The 22,680-nt window shown below is 39.3% G+C and overlaps 2 protein-coding genes across 4 annotated transcripts in view; both read right to left on the bottom strand.

The window, feature by feature from the left end:
* entpd3 (ectonucleoside triphosphate diphosphohydrolase 3) overlaps positions 1-22,680 on the bottom strand; it is a 125,005-nt gene that overhangs the window by 80,145 nt on the left and 22,180 nt on the right. The window lies entirely within an intron of this gene.
* The window catches only part of grb10b (growth factor receptor-bound protein 10b), a 65,320-nt gene that overhangs the window by 41,570 nt on the left and 1,070 nt on the right, over positions 1-22,680 (bottom strand). For 2 of the 3 annotated variants that reach the window (XM_051406847.1, XM_051406844.1), the window contains exons 2-3: positions 10,530-10,655; positions 2,933-3,029 (exon numbers count right to left, since the gene is read on the bottom strand). In XM_051406847.1, coding sequence (XP_051262807.1) covers positions 2,933-3,029; positions 10,530-10,580 — 148 coding nt within the window. In that variant the 5' untranslated portion in view covers positions 10,581-10,655. The remainder of the gene's footprint in view (positions 1-2,932; positions 3,030-10,529; positions 10,656-22,680) is intronic. The other variant, XM_051406845.1, reaches the window with a different exon arrangement.

Genomic DNA, 22,680 nt, shown 5'->3' with positions numbered 1-22,680 from the left:
ATGACTTTATGGAACTACAATAAAGTCATGACCAACTTCGCTGGCATCTCAAATGTTCAGTTATGACATAACTAAAGTTCAAAAGGCAAGGACACCTGATCACCCCGCCTACTCCCCTTTCCCGCACATGTCTCTTTTATTTTTCTCTCTCTTTTCTCAAGGGCAAAACCTTCTCCGGACATAATGTTGTCCCTATGAACAAGATGAAGGGTAACACTTTATTTGGATAGTGTGCCTACAGACAATAATAAGTATATGTAACAATTCATGAAGATACCCTTATCAAGATGTTTTTGTGCCTAAATCTAGCCAAACTTTTATTTGTGAAACAGATGAATTTCAACTAATAAGCTGTTGAAATGTTACAAAACACTCAAACTATCTGTAGGTGGACAATCCAAATAAAGTGGAATCAGATGAAGTACTGAAGAACTGAGAACTGAAAGGATCACAGGTTCTACACTGCCTTCCTTATTATGAATAAAAAAACAAGTCAAGGCATGATTTTTTTTCTTGAAACTGACTTAGTATAAATATGCTTTACAGACATAGTTTAGGGTAGTTTTTTTTTTTTTTTTTAACCAAAATCAAAACACAAGGTCCACTAGCTTGAGTTTTCAGCTTCAGTTTTTGACACTATCTGAATTGAAAATCAGTTTTATCAAATAAGCAGAATACAAATGAGTAAGATAACATGTCATTTAACATAATCATTATCATTAGTTTTACACTTGTGTGGCTCAGGCATCAGAGCATTTATGTATGGCAAAGAACAGGTCTGAGTGCCTGTCACAGTCACACTTGACTCAAACATTAGACTGGATCTATATACAGAACTTTGCTTGTGAAAGTGAATGAAAGTCTATTTCATTAATTATTTACACACTTGGCCCTTAAGGGGCTCTATATAAAATACACTGAATGCTGGTACTTGAATTAAGGTGTACACGGTGGATTTGATAGTAGAATTTGGGCACAATATAATGACAACTTAGGCCTCCATAGATAGTTGATGATGATTAAATCTGGAAGCAAAAGAATACATACTCGATTTCTCTTGAAGTGTATTAAGATTACCATATACACACACATCATTTGGAGTGATGGGGAAGAAAAGATGCGGGTACCTACCTCTTTTTAGAGCATTTCCTAATTTTATATGTGGCCTTTGTGTGAAGAGCGAGTTCTACAACCCTATAGAAAATGACCTCAGCGATACGACTGAAGTCATTCTGGTGTGTAACAGGGAAAAACAACAAAGAGGGAACAGCATTTGCACAGTGCAAGCCTGTGACATCGCATCTGTGAGAGGCTGGAGAGGACTTGCATATGTGTCATGGCACAGCTTGGGACAACATGGCTTCTGCATTTTTCTAGTTATTTCAAGAAAGACTACATTTGGGTAAGCCATATTAAACTTTATGTGCATGGCAGAATTGATCAAATATATGTTGGGAATATCATGTGAAGCAACTTCCATTGGTAGACATCGAATACTGGATTGCAAATTCCTGAATAAGCTGCTCAGTAGTTACTCATCATAAACATAATGACAGGTCATGTTCCAACAAAGCCATACTGTTCCTTCCAAAATTAATAGGTTTATAACTGCTCTAGCTTCATAGCAAACACAGCAAATAGCTGGTGGCTCTTTATAGTCCTGTAAGAATTAACAAGCGAGTTCACTGGAAAACAAGTTAAATAACATAAATACGGATTAACATCCCACTAAACAACACCAGAGGTACTGGGGGTGAATTCATAATCTCTGCTGAAATGATACAGACTTGAAACATGCTAAAGTGGTAAAAGTACATAAAAGTGGTAGCTTGCTGGCCATACATTGTCATCCATTAGGCTACTTGATACATTTTTTAAAAAAAGAGAGGTGAAAAGGAGATCTTACAAAAATCTGAATGGTTTACATACTGGACTGCACTGTGCTCAAAAGTCAGGCTCCCAACACGTCAGGCATAATGTACTGTACAAAAAACTGGGTATCTATCGAAAATATCCTTATGCGGAGAGTGTAAACAAAATGTTCCTCAGTCAAAGCCATCTCCATTTGTCTGCCTTTTGAGTTCCCTCCGTCCCGGCTGATCTTGAAAAATGACAATGTCATTTCTGCTCCATTTATTTCTCATGCCAGGGCCAAGCGTTCTAATTCACTCATTGAGTCCTCACAGACTCCCCTCCCATACCTCCCATGCTGAGACAATATTGTGCTTAAATCTCATGCTCCGATTGTCATGGATGAATTCTGTATGGCACAATTAAATAGACAGCGTAATTATAATGGCACCCTGTGTCCATGCAGATCATCCTTTGAACTGCTGAAATATTTACAGCGGAAGAGACCCAAATATATATTATCCCCCTCGACCCACCCTCGGCCCAATGGGGGATAATGAGCAGCAAGCCCCACTCCACACTGTACTGAGACAAGGGACACACACACACAAACACAGAAACAGACACACAGACTTGCACAAACCCATAGTACCAGATTCCCAGGTAATTTCTATGACCTTTTTGTATTCTCTTATAATACATCATATTATCTTAATTCTCTTAGAATACACAGCAAGCTTATGTTACACCAAGTCAACGTACCGTAAATCCCAATAGTATACAATATCATATGTCCCACAGCATATTTTAAATCAGATGTAATATGATGTCAGAGTATAACCAAGTACGAGCTTCTGTATTATACACCAATGTAACTCAAGAAGGTGGTTAACCTTAACCTAACCTTCACCCACAAATGTTATGGTTGGGGACTTGTGTTTTGTCCCCAAAAGGAAGGTGAGTCCCCACAATGTGACTGGGTAAACAGATTTATGTCCCCTCAACATGAGTTAAACATGTCCACAGACACACACACACACACCATAACACATACAGTATCTATGGGTGGTTAAACACCAACCTTGATGGTTAGGAGAACTCCGATTGGCTGATTGCTGGAAGGCTGGACCAATGAGGTCAGCTTGTCTGTGATTGGAAGACCGGTCTATATTGTCCTGCTGAGGGAGACAAAAGAAAGAAAAACAAGAAGAACATTTTGTTAACCCAGTGGGAACTTTGTTACTGGAGCCAAACACTCAACCTATATTGTTTAATTAAAAAAAGAATAAGAAAAAAAGTAAAACAAAAAAACTAAAAAAAATAGGTGCTGAAGCATTTTATCGTCTACATGGTGAAGCATGTAATCATTCAAATTAAGTTCAAAGAGTTAATATTGATTTGTTGAGATGACATACCAGGAAAACAATGTAGGTGTCACAGAAGCAATGCACTAAATGGCAATATACTGTGATTATACCTCTACATAAACCAGTTTTTAGAGAGAGGTGTTATGCAGGGATCATAGTGCTCAGTGTGTGGGATCAGGCTGCACGCTGTTGAAGAAACAAAAGATGCACAATTGTCGCAAAACTGTAGTTTCATATGTCTTAGAGCTAAAACTATTAGTTGGGTGCAAATTGGTATTATAAAATAAAAATGGGCTGAGGAAGACAAATAGGACAAAAATATAAATAGTCAGTAGTTCAGAAAACTAAACAGAAATATGATGAAATTTAAATCCTACATAAAAGTATAACAAATTAAAAAACAAAAAGCTGAACTAAGGTAACCTCTACTCTTTATACACTGCTTGTGTGAAAACAATGCTACATTCTACAAACAGTGTGTGAACATTGCCAGGTAGGCATCAGAGCACAGAAGACCAGCAGATAATCTACCATATACCCACAATGTCCTGGTTTGACTGATTTCTCTTTTTCTGTTTAGAAACACATTTGATTGGGATTTGTCTTTAGCATTTACAACTACAAAGAGTACAAATGTGGATTTTCCATTATTTGTGAGCATGCATTTGCGTGTGTGGTGTCCCGAGCAGGGTTCAACAGCAGGAGTGGGAACAGAACGTACTGGGGTATACGACTGAGCTCAGAAAGACATTGCTACTGACTGTGTCTCTACACAGCAGACCTCCTCTGATGCTGTAATAAAAACTGTTGCAGTCACTTCTTCTGCCTCATTTAGAGTAGTAGTAGACAATGCAGGCAGAGCTGGATTCTTTGACACAAGCTTTTTCTATAATAGAAGTATAATTTTTTTGCCTTATGTCAGTTCGAGTTATCATTATTGGATCCACAGCCATTGAGTTACAATGAATAAATGATGATGGTCCTGGTACCCATCACGTCATTCTTTAGACCCATAGTGTCTCACTTAATAAAGCAGATCAGGGTGTACTTAAGAAGATTAAATGTATTTTTAAATTCTTAAAACTGAGTGTTGCTCTACTACCACAGTACAACATTTATAACTGTTTAAATAACCAATTAATGCTTTGCCTTGTTTCTCTTTTCCCACTGTTACACATCGAGGAAATCAGATGTCTTATGCAATTTAATAACATTTTTATCCCAAATAATAAAACATACCAAAAGCATTTGGAAAGTTATTCTAACAGCTACTTTGTATAATATGCGTTTCTTTGCACCATAGTAATGGCATTCCTGGACAATCCATTTCTAATGCAAAGCTCAAATTTAATTTTACCTGTGACGTTTAAAGTAATTTTACGAAGAAGACTTAGAAGGTAATTGACTCACTGTGAGAATAAGGCTTGAAGTAGAATGACACTCTGATGACTCCATTCTTCAAAATAAATGCTCGGCTGAATAGTTTGGAAATCTATAATCCATGATTTGCCTGCAAAATGTTTCGTTTTCATGCTCAGTGAAAAATAAGTCGTTAGTGTTCCTCTACGGCATCTATACTGGTGCAAACGTTCAGACTAAACTGAACATAACTAGAAGTTCAACGTCAGTATATGGTTCTGTCGTCCACCACCCCCCACAATCCCTCTTCTATAACAACTAACCCAACCGCATCCAATCACTACATCACATTGTTCCGTCTTTGTATTGTCTCGAGTTGCAGGCGCCTTGGCCACATCGAAAAAGAGATTTTGCAGCTTAATGGGACTAACCTTTTGAAATAAAAAAAAAATGGTCAAATAACCACAGAATCACCCCATTTGTTCCTGTGACACAGCAAACGCCATCATCAACACACATCGTCTGGGGGTCCAGCTACCAGACTGTGACTGATCCCTACCCAGTCACCCAAACAGTGGGACGACGGTTTGGTTGGTGGGATGGTACAGCACAACGTTAGTCTGTGTGTGTGTGTGTGTGTGTGTGTGTGTGTGTGTGTGTGTGTGTGTGTATATTCAGGACAGGATGGTAATGGTTCAGCTCCACTGAGCAAAAAATGCAAGAACTCTTTCACACCATATAGTGGTCTTGAATGCTGTTTTGCATGGCTGTCCGGGAGTAAATGAGTTAACACACACACAAACACACACACACACACACACACACACACACACACTCACACTCACACTCACACTCACACTCACACTCTCTCTCTCTCTCTCTTTAAAGCACACCTTGAACTTTTTTGTGGATCTTACCAACAAAAATCCAAAACCCAGACAGCCTTTGATGCCTCTATAGACAATTGATAGAATGTTAACTTGAGGATTTAATCCTATAGATACTGGCCATTTAGCATAATTCTCAGCCATGCCATTGCCCAACTCTGCATTTGGTTATACGTTTATTGAAGCCTATAAAGGTTGAGACCACAAAGAGGAGGGGGAAAATAAGAAAATAAAAGCAAGCATTTCTTCTTTTTTTAAATGCTGAAGAAAAAAAAAACAGATGTTCTCTTTTATTCTTGTTCTTGCTTTTTCAGTCTCTCCCACACTCAGAGACACTAAAAGACAGACACAAAAGCACAGGCGCGCACGCACACACATACACGTGTTGCTTAAGTTCTTAAAGAGAGGTCAAAACAGGACTAAAGGTAGGCCAAGTTTTGACAAGAAGCATATAAGGGCCCTTTAACATTGATAAAGTTGAAAGGAACTCCAAATAAGAGTCAAGGGGTTATGGGTTCTTTATAAAAGGATTCAGTGGAAGGCTGGAGACAAGGTTAAAGCACTGAAAGCAGGACAGACACAAAGGTCTGGAGACTGGACATCAAACAAAAGGGAAAAACTGAGACACATGTCAGAGTTTTGTCTTTAGAAGAGGTCAGACTCAGGTTAAATGTTATGACCGGGGATTAAATACGATTAATACTTGACTCACTGAGAGGTTTTTGGCAAAGAACATTTGAGGTTTGACGTTTAAAATTGCAGTTTCTGTTACCTAGAACTTAACATTCTCAGAAGGCTTTGAAGATGTGGAAATATTCCTCAAGGGTGCTAGAATTGCTTCTGGCAGTAGCACTAGCTGAGATAGTCCTGTTACAACATACATGAACACTAGACAGCAAGTGGAAATCCCTTCTTACATAATTAGCCAGAATGGGATCAGGGGGTCAAGCTAATGTCTGCTCTAGTGCCTCATTTATCTGTTTGTTTATACAGTAGACTCTGCTGTAGCTGCTGACACAGCCCAGCTGAGCCACTGACAGGCTGGCCTATGACTAATTTTTAGATAATATTAGCTGATTTGGGTTTTTTATTATCTTTGTTTAAATTCAAATTAATCGATTACAATATTACACTATAATTATGTTAGCTATTGTTTGCTTTGTTGTGCTATTCATCCAGACTATCTGAGAGGTATATGTGAGTTCAATAGAACTAGTAAATTGTGTAAGATACATCATAAGCAGCCCTACTTATTGAATAATCCCTGGCTACTCACTACTACTGAAAAACTGTGATATACAGTACAGTGAGATGGTAGTGTAGTGCAATGTTAATAATTTCTGAAGATTGTATGAGGTTTGTTTGAAATTACTGTCAGTGGTTTGTATCCAACTTTGGCCACTGGTCCCTATCCAAGGTGAGAACAAAAGCTATTATTACCATCATAAACCCAAAATATTTATTGGGTTAAAAATAAAACATGATTTCCCACTTAGGATCAGAACATCCCCTGTGGAATATAATTCCTAACTTTTCATCTTGCCTACCACATAATGCATGTTGGCTCCAGCCAGTCCATGACCCTGAACTGTAAAAACTGGCTACAGTGAATGAAGGAACGCTTTGATGTTGTACATTAGATTATGAGAGACTGAGTCAAAGCTGCAAAGTTAATTTAGTCACCATAGCCTCAAAACCATGTCCACACTGACATTTTCTGGGGGAAATCTTCCTCTTACAAATGCATTGACATTGCAAAAGCTCGAACAAAACAAACGTAATCTTGCAATATCTAGGAATACTGGTTGGCTATGGGAAACACAACAAAATCTTGTAATCTTTAGCGCCAGATAAAACAATCCAGCTTTCTCACCGCAAAAAATTCTGCTCAAATTCTGGACTCTGCTTGTTTATTCAGTGATCCAACATAGATTTGGGGAAGCTTGATACACTGGAGGGCATACAGAACTTTTATACATGACAATATTATTTTTTGGCATACAGAGATTCCTTGAGCTCTGTTTACGCAGCATTTAAGTGTGTAATCTACTCTATATTTTACTATAGGTGAGAGCCAAGGTTAGTTTTATATTTTATAAAATGTGTTATAGGATTAAGGGGTTCTAATCCTCCTGCCACTAACAATTCCTTTTTACCACATTAGATTAGATTTAAAGTGGTGATATAATCCCTTGAGTTTAGCGTGAATGTTATCTTCAGTTGAATCTGTTTTGAATTGCAGTGGCAGTTTTATCAGGGAAAATCTTCCCTAACCCTGGAACTTCACAGTGAATGAGTTTCCTCATTCAGCGAGTCAAGGTACATCTGTTATAGATGAATGCTTTGCAAACAGCCGAGTGAGAGTGTGTCTGTGTGGACCACAGTGTGTGTTGTGTGTGTGTGTGTGTGTGTGTATGTGCGTGTGTGAACTAAAGTGTGTACATTAAGGTCTGTATAGTGTAGCTCCAGCCGCACCCATCCAAACTGGTGACAAAAATGGAAGAACTAAATGATTATTCATACAATCCCTAGTTGATTTCCATTAAAACCATCTAAATAACAAGACCAAGATGCTTGGTGTGTTTGAGAATCCCTGTGAATGCAATAAGCACACGTTAAGCAGAGAAGATTCCCCTACACATATTTACATTGCTCTATTTTTTAACACTACGTACATATGATGATTTGTTGTGCTAAAGGGGGTGTCACCTTAGCCTCAACTCAAGGCCTATTCCCTGCAGTTTTATTTTTGTTGGGTTAGTTCCTTAAACTCTTCTGTTATGAAATGTATGCCTCATTAAAATTTCACAACATATGTGGATTCATCTTTGCAGCTGAAGCAATAAGGCAGAAAGGCAGAAACAATATACACACTAGTGACCCTGACTTCACTCTAACACACACACACACACACACACACACACACACACACACACACACACCTTTGGTTTCTGTCTCTCTAAGCTTTGGAGATCTGAAAAGTCAAGCTGGCTGAACTCTCTGTCCTCTAGCAGCTCTGAGGTCAAAGGTCATAGCTAAAGCCATGGCCCAGATGACGAGCAAACAACAGACTATCCTCTGATCAGACCAATAGTGCTACTGCCCTAACACAAATGTTTGGAGGCCCTTTGCTCTACGGAGGTCGGTGTGAACAATCTACTAAACCTGTAACATGAGGTCTTTGTTTGAACTCAAAGCTTAAAGTAACAGAATTTGTCCCTCTATTATCCATATGCTCTTACTGCTCTGTGCTGCATTCAAGTTACATGAAAAATCTGGATTGTACATTCAACAAAATAAGATTAGATTTAAAACATTAGCCAAAACACATGACTTTACACCTCAACGCAACTACTGAGTGCACAGTGATACAATTTGGTTGCGTGCAGTTTTAAGAGTGATGACATATTTCTGACTTTGAGCCAACTCTGACTTTTAGTCTGACTTTGAAGTTCAGATATAAATACAATAAAACACTGATTCCCCCCCTTACTGTTTGTCTATGTATCTATCCACCTACAGTCCGGTGAGCTACAGTCAATCACCCCAGACCCATGATCGAAATATACCACTCTTCATGAAAAACAATTTTGTGGTTTTGGGAGAAGTTTTTTTTTTTATGCATGTGGTTGATTTTTCTTTTTTTCTTTGACTTATTTTTTCATTCTGATTTGGGGTGAGCTTTACACCAGGAACATGAATATGATTTCCACTGCATTAGGAACACTCTAAATGCACTCAATAAGAAAGGTCCTAGTCTGTGTGTTTGTGTCTGACTTAATAGGCCGCGCATACAATTGAAATGAAAAGAGCAGCCATTACCTGGGGGTGTGTCAGCCAAAAGAAGATGCTTTTCTACCTCCATTGGGCCAACAGTCAGTGAATGGCAGTGATATGACCACAAAGAGCTGTAGGGTTACTGACTCTTTAGTTAGAACTAGACCAAACAGAACAAATATAACCATTCTGTCCTTATTTCTTTCTGCAGTCCATACTACTAACTAATAAACCAAATATACTATTGAGAGCATCTAAAGGGCTGATCAAGAGAGGCTGGGAAAGGCAGAACTATTGGCAAGGACCATAGAGACATGAATCCACACCCTCGCTATTTCTTAGAATTCTTAGAAAGTAGTCAACAGTACCTTGATGGGTGGTTTATTATTAGTTTCCCATGTTAAACACATAAATAATCAGTCCCTCCAGAAAAACGTTCAGTTTTCGAGTTTTTTTGTGATTGTTGCGGGGCAAAATCCTTGATTATGCAGCACGTTTTCTTAAAAAATGCGATGGAATATGCGGCAATTTATGCAATTTATGCAATTTTATGCGATGAAATTGTGGGAACGTGCAAAAATTGCAGCTTCATCGCGGGGTTTGCGGCTTTTCGATGATGTTCATCTCGCGTAATTACGTCACTTCATAACGTTCCCATGGCAACGGGAAAATGGCTGCTCTTGTGTGAAGTAAATGCAACATTTTTCAACTTTCTGCTAAGATATATGTGACTTTTTTGCAACGAAAATGCGGGGATTATGAAATCATGCAAGCCCCGCATATTTTGCACGAAAATCGGCAATTTATGCGGCGAAAGTGCGGCGTATTTGAAAAAATGCGGCCCCCGCATAAATATGCGGACTTTGGCTGATTATGCATTGAATTATGCGATCGCATAATCACGTTTTTCTGGAGGGACTGAATAATAAGGTGCCTGGTTTCTACAGGGACAGATTTCAAATTTCACAATCTCATCCAGCTAACAAATTCCCAGAAGTTTAATTTATGAATTATGTTCATGTTAGCCATGCCCCGTGGATGAACACATTCAACGCTTGGTGCTGTAACAGGATCCAATGTAATTTCATGGGGACACTGGCACATTTCAGCATTTCTATTAAATTAAGTTACTTTGGGTTAAAAACCTTAAACAAGCATCTGGTGACAACTCTGGGGGGTTCATCAGTTATGTATGATGTACTGACATCATGTTAAAACAGCATATACATTATACTTAAAGGTAGATTTTAACTTACTGAAGAGCAACCTACGCAAAATTGCCATTTACCTGATAGTTTGGATGATGCAGGAAATAATCCGGACATCCGGCCACAGCCATGTTTTGTGTTTGTCAGCTCTTTCGTACAATTTGCTTGGTTGGATCAGTTTCGATACAAGATGGACAGAGCGGAACCTGTAGAGGAAGAAGAGCAGACACATGGAGGTTAGTGGAAAAACTACAACAGAAGGAGGGGGAGGGTGAGAAGGTCCAAGAGAGGAAGGATGAAGGAAGGAGAGGAAGATGAAATCTAGGTTCTGAGGAGACAGATATAGCGCAGAGCACTTCTTAACCCACATAGACCCACAGTAAACAACATCAACAAGCAACAAGGGAGGAACAGTGTATGGTTATAAATTGTGAGGTGTAAGCATAATAACTGAATCTTATTCAAAATCTATATATATATCTCCTCTTGTCCTGAAATTATTATTTGTAACACACTACAAATCTCGAAAAAGCTACTGTGCGACCAAAACAAAAGAGAAAGAAAGAAAGAAGAGCAAAAAATGTTTTGATCATTATATATTTGCACCAATCCAATCCAGCTTTCCAATCAGATAAACATGGTTTAACAGTAATTACTCAGACTACCACGCTTTTATATTTGATTTCAACTATCAGGTAAAGATAGTTTCCTGGAGAACCAAGTCTTATGACATTAGAAATGTGGGCAGAACCCTGCAGTGATTTGTGGTGTAATGATTATTGCTGAAGGAAGGCTGAAGACTCTAAAAGTTAGAAGCTTCCCTCATTGTCTTGTCATTGGATTTTCTAAATAATTTTACCATTCTGACCCCGACCCAACCGACAGTCATACTCGATACTCGACCATACTGCGCTTTCACATTAGCAGATTACTAAATAATCTGCTGAGGCATAGTTTTTGTAAATGGATGTAACTGCAATACAAGTTACACCTCAGGGGACTTTAAAGGTGTTCTTCTCCTCTATGAAGCCTCCTTCCCCGGCCATCCTTGGGTCAAAATAACCGCAAATTCAACAACATGGACTTTAGTCTATTTGAACTTCTTAAAGTGGGTATCCTATTAACCTCTTGGCACTGCTGCCACTGAACAAACACCTGTAAACACTGACCCAAAAATACTTTGCAGGCACCTCTCCAGGTCTTAAGTTAGACTCTGGGGTATATTTGGAGCCAAACAGCTCGGGCTCACAACTATGATGGTCTTTTATGCAGCAGTTCATGACCCTCCGTTGGTATTTTAAAAATATGACCTGCCATTTTATAGTCGACTAATATTATTTCATGTTTGCATTGGCGGTTGTGAGCAGGCTGCCCATGTGGCCATAGAGTGTGTATGTGTGTTTGTGTGTGTGTGTATATATCTGCCTGTACATGTGTTTCTGCATGTGTACGTGTACTGTATGTGTTTACATATTCTGAGCATGTGTGGCTGTGAGTGGGTGTGTAAAGGCTCTATTTTTAGGAGTTTTCAGGGTCTTTGAGAAGCTCTGCTTGTGTTTATAGAGTTGTGTGTCTTGCTGCCTCTGACCCACTGCTCCAAGTAGAGTCATCTACCACATTGGAAACTGGACATACCGTTAAACTGCTAAACTTTCTGATAAAGGTGATTCAAGAAAAATGATCAAGTGGAGCTTCGTATGGCCTGTTGTCTGATCACGTCAGAAAGCAAAAGTGTTCATAGCTGTTCCAAAAAGCCACACTCGAAAGGAAAAGCTGGCTGACATAGCGAGGGGTAAGGTGCAAAAATGATTTAAATACGGGCAGACAGTGTCTCTGAGAGGTCTTCATGGTGTTGCGTCCGACTATTCAAAGGAAAAAACCTACTACTTGCGTGAAAAGCGAAAAAAGAGAGATGGAGAGAAAAGTTCACAGTTGAATAGATTGTTGATTTAGGAAAGATGTAGTGTCAGATGTAAATTCAGATATTGACCCCTTATGACTGTAAGTTAGAAATTAGAGATCAAGTCGAAACATTGACTAATTTCTCATGACAATCCTCCGTCTTTGACAAGTTTGAAGTGCCACTCAGACCTCCCTCTTTTTTTAAACTAAAAGGTCAAGTTTTTTTGTACTTCCAAAATTGGGCTTGCAAATAATGACCAAACCATGAATGCATTCTAAACAAAGAGCCTGGCACCACAATCACTGGGAATGATAAAGGGCTTGTTTGTAATGAGTGTGTGTGTGTGTGTGTCTTACTGTGTTAGTCCATGTGTGTGGCCTGGCCGGATGGCATGACAGCTCGTCATTTACACATTATTTACAGACACACAGTTTGCAACAAAAACAAAACAAATTAACATCAGCCTAAACTCTCAGAGCAGCCCCTCATTAGGCACCACACACACTTGCTGACTTGCTGTGGCTGAACTGTATGTTTATTATATTTCAGGAGTCAGGAGGTTACACAAGAGGGACAGAAGTAGACTTCAACTAACTACATTAGAAGCTAAACAAAATGATTGTGCCTAAAGCTTAAATCTTTATCAAAACTGCCGCTTTCATTTCCTGGGGGTTAAATATTAAACATTATATGAATTAAATGTATGGCCTTTTAACATCACTGGTGTAAATTCTGCTTCATCTATGCGTGATTAAACATGGGAAAAAGCTCAGGCGTTCCACGTAGCATTAAAATACCTTGCAGCCCAAGTTTCAAAGTGCTCATACGTGCCACTGTGACTCGCAGTGACTGATATATTGACCAAACACACACGCACCTATGCTTAATTGCTCCCTGACACAATCAAAGCCATTCCAGCGGAGGGATTAGACCCTCTCAGAGCCCTTTGATTCGATTCCTTCCACTTGAACAGTGTACTGAAACCTAACCATCTCTGACCTTGACAGTGCAATTATCCAGGCGGTGTCACCGCAGTAGAAAGGCAGACTTTGGGGTACAGCGGCTGTACCCAACGGTGGGACGACAGCATCTGGATTAATTAAAGTGATTTTCTACTCAGATTTGCCTGAGGGAGAATGTTAGCTGGTGGACTTCAAACGCAAGGGCCTTAATAATACCTATCATGAATAATAAATTCTTTCCAGCACCAGCACAGTCCTGCTGAAGGTATTTTACGGACATCCATCTGATGTTGTGGGAAATTTTTAGTGTGTGACTTATATTATTTCAAAAAGGACTTTGGTGGACCTGTAATGGTGATTTTAATAATAATAATACATTTTATTGAAAAAGCGCTTTTCTGAATACTCAAAGAGTACAATATAATATTAGCCCATTACCTACAAATACATTTATATATCTAAGTTAAGTTAGACACTAAATGTTTAAGTTTCACACACCTTCAAGAAAGCTTTTCAAAATAGTTAAAGCTACTTAACTTTACCACATGTACACATATTAACAATACATAAAACAGGACCTTTATGACTACTGTGATGGATTAGCAGGGCCATGCAATTTTCCAGTTGCTGCCAAGATCATAGATTACAACGAGAAAAACATTTCTGCTTTAGAAAACAGTAAGCTGCGATGTGACGTAGATGTGGTTTGTACTCAATGAGCTAGAACACTATGCGACACTGCACTCGAGCCAATAAGCCATTCACAATGAGACAATTATTCAGTTAGATGTTGCTTTGCTCAAAAGTTAGTTTCATTTCACTTAAATAGTCTCAGAGCATGTATGAACCTAAAGGTATATATATTTTATAAAATTAGTTAAAAGACAAAAGCTACCATTGTGGTGAAACTCTGTTGGGAAAATTTACACACTTTAACCTCTCAGTGTGACGTGATATATTGGATGTTACAACATATAAAAAGGTAAATGAGTCATTACTGAAGTGAAACTAAACTTTATCTTTTGAGAGTAATAATAGCCTTTGACCTGCCGGTATTTTCCCTGAGCTCTGCAACTTAAACCAAAAAATGAAGCATGATGTTGTAAAGTGCAACTGCTCTTTAACTATCACTAGAAACCTGGGATATTTAAGCCTGTATTATTATATTTAAACAGTAGAAACATTTCCCTGAAAGGTTCTCCTCTTTTACATAGTGGTTGGATCAGTGGCTGACCAGCTCACCAGACCAACAATGGATGTCTCCATTTGCAACCAATACCATGACCCTCATGTGAAGCAATGTACTGATCCAAAAAGGGGGCGAGGGAATGCAAAGCAAACACAAACTTTCAGACAACTTTCGCAAGAAAATATTTCTTTGCAAATAAGAAATATACATTTAGAATCATGTATATTAACTCTCATTATGGTTTCAAATAGAGTCATTAGTTATTTAGGCCACAACTTCCTTCCATATTAAATAACAGGTTATTAAGTTTTTCCCTTCCATAAGCCTTTCCAATGACTCCAATAAAAATACCTAGAGTGGAAAATGGAAATATTAAACTTTTAACCTCACATTCTGTATGTAGGCCAAACCTGAAATAAATCAGAGTCTTGTGAGCTGCACTGCTTAACATGCCTTAAAAATGAGGGAGTCAGTTTGTTTTTTTAAAATCTGCCTGCCTGTTGGTCTGGTTTGTCTGTCTAAACTGTCAACCTGCCGGTTTGTATTTCTGCCTTTCTATCTGCCTTCCTGCTCGGTATTGTCAGCCTGTCTGTTTGTCCGTCTCTCTCTTTTCCTGTCTGCTGTCTGTACCTGTCTGTGTATTTACCTGCCTGCCAGCCTCTGTACATTTCTATGAGGTGTTTTTATATATATATATATATATATATATATATATATATATATATATATATATTCCTGTCCCTTCCAAATAGTGAGGGTTATTTATAGTGGGGCATCCAGGAACATACTGTAGTTAAAACTTGTGCAGTGTGCAAGTCAGGCAAGTCAGTCTCAAGTCAGATGCTAGAAGAGCTCTGTTACAGTTCACGAAAGCAAATCTATTTAAATGGTAGGAAAGAAGATCTCTACTGACTGACTCTAAAACTCCATCCAACATTCAGCGTTACTGAATTAAATCAAATAGGCATGTGGTTCAGTTATGTAAGGTGTAAGTTTATTATTCTTCTTATTGTCTTCTTATTGTTATTCATTCTGTTGCCAAAGCTATTACTGAACCAACACAGAGTATTTCTTAGTTCTTTTTTGGAATAATAGAAACGCTGGACTAAGTGTGTATTGTGGAACGTACGTGTTCAAATCCAAACAAGAAAGGCATCAATTACAGCGTGCATGTAAGGCAGAAACCTGACACCAATATGGAGTTACTGATATGGATTTTTTCAAATATGTCACATCTTTAACAAAATAACCTCATTAATAGCCTTTTGGGTTACCATTGGAATGAATTAAACCTCTTTCACACATGGAGCCATAAACCAAAACCCGACAGTGCTCGATGGCAGCATCTGTGCAGCTCAGATGTGCAGCTGTGTCAACTACTTTCCCTGTGTATATAATTGTAAAATGTGTTCATCTCAGTCAACTTGACTTCAGCTGATTGGACTGGACACAGCTTTACACAGGGCTGTTCAGCTCTGCTCAGTCATCTTTGGAATGCAGAGTGCACATTCTTTCCATACAGGGTACTCAGTGAAAAAACATGTGCAATATGGCGAACCCCAACCTTGTGTAATGGCACACATTGATTTGTGGGCCAGCCAGGGATATTGTGGATGGTGAGGACAGAAAGTGAGAAACATATGGTAGAATATGAGTGTGCCTACATAACACAAACATACACACAGATTGTAAGCTTCCTACTCAGGTTTCATAAGGTCAAAAGGAGACTTTTTTATGCTGCTAGGGGTCAGGTAGTGTCAGGGGACAAAGTGTTTTATCTGCTGCACCCTAGGGTAGAGGTCTGCACAAGACTGTTTTTTCTGGCTTGCACCCAACCGCTCCTGCAGGATTTCCCACCATTACCACCCACTCCTGATGCAGATGCACAACAATGCAGGGATTCTGATCACCCTCTGATCACTTGTGTTCTATTAAAAATCTGTCTACCCCGCCTCACAGCAAAAATGTGTGTAAACCTTAAGGACTTTTTAATGAGAAATGCTAACACGGATGCTCAGCTGTTTAATAAGCCATGTTCATAAGTTGTGATCTAAAACAAATATGACTGGAAGTCAAGAGAAACAGCTAGAGGCATAGTAAAGGAAAAGTAGATAGGATCACATCTGGTTTCTATAGTTGGTTAATGTAATTTCCCATTGAGACAGATATAAAGAACATTCTGGAAAATGTGACAGTGGTAATGTAACTGGTTGGACTAGGGATGTCACTTTTTAATGTTACATAACATTTAAACAAAATTAATGTCACTTGACTTTTATTAATGTAATACTGTACTTGATGGATATGTTTTCCTGGAAGGTTACATACGATTTACTGGAAGACGGTGCATGCACACACAAGGTTAAGCCCAATAATTAACAGGCTCTCATGTTTTCATATGTGAAATTTCATCTTGTGATAATGATGCTGACTACGTGAGAATAAATACGTCCCACGCCCGACGCATTTGTATTGGGTCCCATGGGATCTGTGGAATCCCACTGCAGACTGGGGCATCACTGGTACAGACAGTACAGCTGGAACAAGCCTGACATCATTTATCTTCAAATGGAAGTGTCAGAGGCCTCAAGAGAGCCAGGGTGAGCAGTGAGTGTACACAGTGCATGTATGCTCCTATATGTGTATGTACACAAGTGTATAGTTTGTGATTTAGTGTCCATCTCAACACATCTGGGTTTGTAATAATTCCTTTAACAGTTTATCCAACAAAAGTTGACTTCTTCACCAGAGATAGCCTTCTATTGATGAATGTCCTACAGTCCAACTCCAGGAGGGTCCCAACATTTTTGAGTGGCCTGACAGGTGAGATTTGTGTCAGGTTAAGGAACTAAGAAGAACTAAACTGAAATAACAATAATAAACAGCTCTATTTCTTGCTAATTGGAGAGTTCAAACATAAGTAGTACTACTTGAAAAAGAGAAAACCCTGCTGTTTAAAAATGGGTTGAGGTAAATGTATCTCAATTAGCCAGATGGCTATTTGGCTGGCAGCTGGTGCTTATGACCCTATGCAACTCTAGCTATAAATCTGGCGCTTTTTTAGTCTCACACACCCATAGTCGGTTGAGAGCACCCTTTTCTATAATCTCAACGGACCAATCTCAGGTGAAATGAGCTGTGAAGGATGATACAAGATAGCTGGGTGACACTAGTTTTTTTGTTTATAAGAACACATAATTAAAGCTGGTCTCTCTCTCTCTCATGAGCATTGTTTCCACCAAGATCAGGCAGCTTGCTTCTTAATAAACCAATTGTGTGCTACTTGCAGCACTAAATGACAGAAGACAAAGTTAGCAGCTGGCTGGTGAAGAGGAGGCATTTAGCAGCCAAAGAGATGGATTTTTTTCTCTCTCAGGAGTAGGTGGAGACCAAAAGAGAGCTAAAATGGAGTGGCTTTTTACCAGATGATCAGAAACACAGCTTGTTTCTGTTGCCCCCAAGTAGACAAACAAAATCTCAGGTTTAAAGAATAATTCAAATTAATAAAAATTCAATTATTAGAATCCACACCAAAAAAAAACAACAACAACAACCTAATAATTAACTTCTTTCAGGTCCCTGACACACATTTTTCTAAATCTAAAGAGACACTGGTCACACCCCTCTCTCAAGTACCACACCCACAAGAATCACCCAAGCCTCAGACTCCCTGATTCCCACTATTAACCCATGGTACACCACCTCCCTCCACGCTACAAAACCCTCGCCCTGCCCCAGCTTCCCCATCCGACCCCTGTCCTCATCAGGATCTAGAACATAAACAGCAATCGTAATTCAAGAAATGGCACAGATTTAACTTCATTGTCTGAGGACTTGTGCAGAGCCCATTGAAGTGAATGTACTGACTGTAAACCCAACCCCCAGAGAGGAGAGGTTAATTACTTAACTGTTTATGGTTAAACTAGCCAGATGCCTTAAGTGAGAATATTGAGCCTGATGCTATGAGTTATCAAAACTTCCTTTGGCGATATATGGAAATGTACTGTATGTGAGACAGGGAGTGGTATGGGTGGAAACATAATTTGCCTGCTCTACTGTCTTGTGTTGCTGTAAGCTGGAGATTCCCCGATTTCCACTACCCTTTAGTTCTGAAGGCACCCTTGAAATGTGTGTATTTATGTGCCTGCAACTGACAAATAAATCCTGAATGTGAAAATATTCTGGCCAAGCCATTAGATAACAACAAAGAAAAACTGAACAGAGTCAGGCCTTCATGCAAGTGTAGATCACCAAATAAAGAGTTTGAAAATGGTCAAACCATTAGAATTTACCATAGGCAATGCATAGTATTACACTAACGAACAACACATGGAATACTGATCAAAACTTTTGATATTCCAAGTGACTCTAAAAGGAAAATTGCAAATACTTCCAATGATCAGCTTTCAAGCTTGTGGCTGTGTGTGTAGAATGGCTGTTGTTTCTGCAGCAATGCAGCACTGAAAGAAGGGGAGAAAGAGTTGAACAGAGCATCTCTGTCTTCTGTTTTAATCAGCAGATTAGATGGTAGTCACTCCTCACTGGTTGTGCTTGTTGCACATGTTGATTAGTCATTAATTGGCAGCTTTCATTATTTGAGGGCAGCAGCGTAAAGTGGGGCTATAAGAGAGGGCCTGATGTCATGCCGGGGGAGGCTGAATAGCACCAGTCTATGAGAGAAAGGCCTTTTGGAAACGTGGACAGTGCCTAATTGGATGGGGATTTCACTGGGCTGCTTGGGAGAACTGGTCTTATGCAATGGCATAGATGAATGGACAGGGTTTGGGAGCAATTGTGCTTGTGCACAAGTTGGGTTTAATAGTGGCCCCCGAGGGCTACTTTAGATGGATCTGCCTTCTCATGACACCATCTTTACTACACCTGTTGGTAGCACAGAACTCATTACAAAAATATAAAGCTGCTAAAACCATAACTAACCATATAAGTAAAATATTTAACTTGCATAGGGAAAGTTCTATGTGACCACAGGAACAGGGTTTATTTTACGTTCCTACTCTTAGGAATGCTAATAAACTTAGCTAGAGGAAAAAATCATATTAAGAAGGACTTAACATAAGTCCTATTCCTAAGTACCAAAGTACACCACTCTAAACAATCAAGCAGAAAATGCAATTATGTACGACAAAATGCATGCATGCATGGCCAAACATGTTATATTCAGACCATGAGAGGGAATTGGAACGAGGACAGTGCTATAATTCAAGAACCGAAAAATGTCTGCATTGTTCTGTTTTTAATCGTACGGTACATCTACCAAAGCCAACTAACCATGGGTTTGATTTTGCATTGCAGATTTCAGCTGGTACAGTGAGACACAGATCAACAGAGGGAGACAGACAGAGATAAAGACAGTGAAACTAGAAGAGAGGCTAGCTAGAGAAAGAGACAGTTGAGGGGGGGCAGACAATGGGAACAGACAAAGAGACAAAGATAAACGGAGAAACAACAGACATAGAAACGCAAGAAAACATGAGAGTCAGGGAAAAAATGGTGCATGTATGTGTTAGAGAGATCTTTGCATTTGACACATCCCCATGCATCCACACCACATTACCTACACCCACCTGAGCATGTGGTCCCTCAGGTGTTCAATTACCTACAGAATAAAGGCAACATTCTTGCCTCTCACGCAGGTTTGGGTTTCAGCCACATTTGGACCAACACCAGACAGTGAGAAACCCAATCCACTGTACACTCTGGCGGTTAGATAAGCAAGCATTGCATCACCTTAGGTCACAAGTGGAAAGCGGCGAGAATCGGGTTTGTACAGGTCCATATTTACAGTATGGAGGAGGAGGGAGAAGAATAATACCACAAAGTTTTTTCCTCTGGCAAGGTTTTAGGTTCTTAGAAAGGACTTACAAAACGGAACATGATTACTCAGTGGCTATAGCTGAGATACCAAGTTTATAAAACATTAATTGGGCTGTACTGTCAACAATAAGTGGTCACATTAGTCTTAAGAACTGTTAACTTGTGGTTAAGTACCAATTTAAACAACCCAAATGCAAAAGTTTGTAGCCTGTTTTAAGGCCAAGAATGTGGGAACTGAGCCCAAAGTAGAACATTTAACAGAATAGTAAGTAAATGATGCCTAATTATGCAAAAAGTAAAACTTAACCTTTAGCCAGAAAAACAAACAGCAGTCCCTAACATTACTGGATTACTTTTTGACCACTGACAGCCCAGCAGAGCATTTTGGTACAGAGGGTGAAGTTGCTTTTCTTTTAGGTCCAGGCAGAGCCACTCGACTGACATGAACTGTCCTGTGTTACCCCAGCAGGCTTGGGTTAATGGTGTCATGACATCAGGGAGGGGGTATTAACAGTGCATAAGCCTAGACTAACCAGTGCTGAATGACTTCTGGCTGACGCAAGACCCAATGGAATGCTGCCTAGAGCACGACCACAAGCTCCTATACCACCAATACCAGCTAACAATATAGCTCTGCCAGTTTTCCCCTTTATGGCAGCTGAAATGATGTGCATACAAGCAAGGACAACCGTATGCGCATTTGTACATTAATAAAATTGTTGAAGTTTAAAATGAGGCTCAGGTTATGGTTATGCAACAAATCTCTGGGGTAATTGCTGCCAAGCATACAGTATTTCAATGAAAAACCAACAGAAGCAAATGCAGTTAAGATTTTCTCAAAAGACAAAACACACAACTCGGAATCCTAAGCGAGTTGAGTATAGCTTATTGTAAGTATAATTATGTGCAATATGTGTAGTCAGCAGCCTTCTGGCAGCCTGTAGTCTTGCAGAGTTCATGCCCTGTCATGCCTGTGCTTACTGAGCATGGACTTGAAATAGCAGGACTGGTGCTGAGGGGGTAAAAGAAAACCACAGCTAGAGCGGTTGCCATGTGCACAGAGATGTGACCACAACATAATTAAATGAAAGAAAGCAGGAAATAATGGGCAGGGTCAAGGAAAAGAGAAATCCTCTTTGGTTATGAATGGGACATTGTCAAAAAATTGCATGCCTGAAAAGACATAGCATGTTTTCAGACCATATGCAGCAGCAGCAACGTGATCAAACTACTTCATATTCAGCTACACTTTAGAGGTGAACATGCAGAGGACCATGCATGTGTGCAGTATTTCAGTGCCCCGGTGTAGGTTGCCAAGTTAAGTAGAATATCAGTGGCTGGCAAGATTGTGTGTTTCACTTCAGTGACTTCAGAACGGTTGCTGTGCTGACTGTGCTTTGCTTGTCTTAATACTGAAAGGTATGCTTAAATTTAAGACATACTAATAAATTTAAGTACCCAGGATATTAATTAATTTTGCTGTAATTAACCCAGTAAGTGTAGCATGACAAAGTCAGAATGATACATGCCTTCAAATGATTCATGGTTTTATCCAGTATTTCTTTCTTATCACAGAGGTCCCACCTATGGAAATGAAAGATCAAACCCTGCCTGTAGGTGTAGCTTATATTTCTAAACAGGAGAGACAGAAGTTTTTCCTTTGAAAATATGCACTGACAGTACCTACAAAATGTGTATCAGTCCCTGAGTGCCTCCATCCAGTCTAACGCCACATTCCCTGTGAGAGCCCTGATCTGCATTCAGAACACACAGGCCAATGTCGATAGTTCCCAGAATCATAAATTTGGGTGATTATGCAACTTTCTGCAGAGACCACATGTAGCCAATAAAGAAATTGATTTGGAAGAGTGCCCAAATGACAGGGCAGATTAGACTGTCTATGAAGAGTTGCTTTGTGAAGACGTTTCCACATTAAGTTAGATTAGATAATGATCAGGCTCTCTATCACTCACTTACCCTTCCCATTACTGCTAGCATCATTAAACAGAGTTTCTCAAAGCATTGTATAACTGAAACAAAATACTGTATTATTGACTTCAGGATATAAGCTGCAGTAGGCCTTTAAAACAAATATCACAATGAAACAAAAGAGGAGTATAGAGATCGGAGTAAACAAAAGAGGAGTGGTCCATCTACAGATACATTTAGAGTAAGGGTTATAGCTGCATTTAATCAGTGTTTGAAGATGAAGGATTTTTTCACGTCAATCAACCCACACCACGGAGCCCAGTTTGCTGAAGACACACTCCCTCTGAGAGCACTGTTACTTTGATTCAATACTCCAGACCTGCTTAACCAGTGCACTGATAACACTGTTTTAC

The sequence above is a fragment of the Dicentrarchus labrax genome, unplaced genomic scaffold (assembly GCF_905237075.1).
Source record: "Dicentrarchus labrax unplaced genomic scaffold, dlabrax2021, whole genome shotgun sequence".
NCBI classification, from domain to species: Eukaryota; Metazoa; Chordata; class Actinopteri; family Moronidae; genus Dicentrarchus; species Dicentrarchus labrax.
Note: the sequence above shows the minus strand (reverse complement) of the source record. Positions and strands in the feature narration are given on the sequence as shown.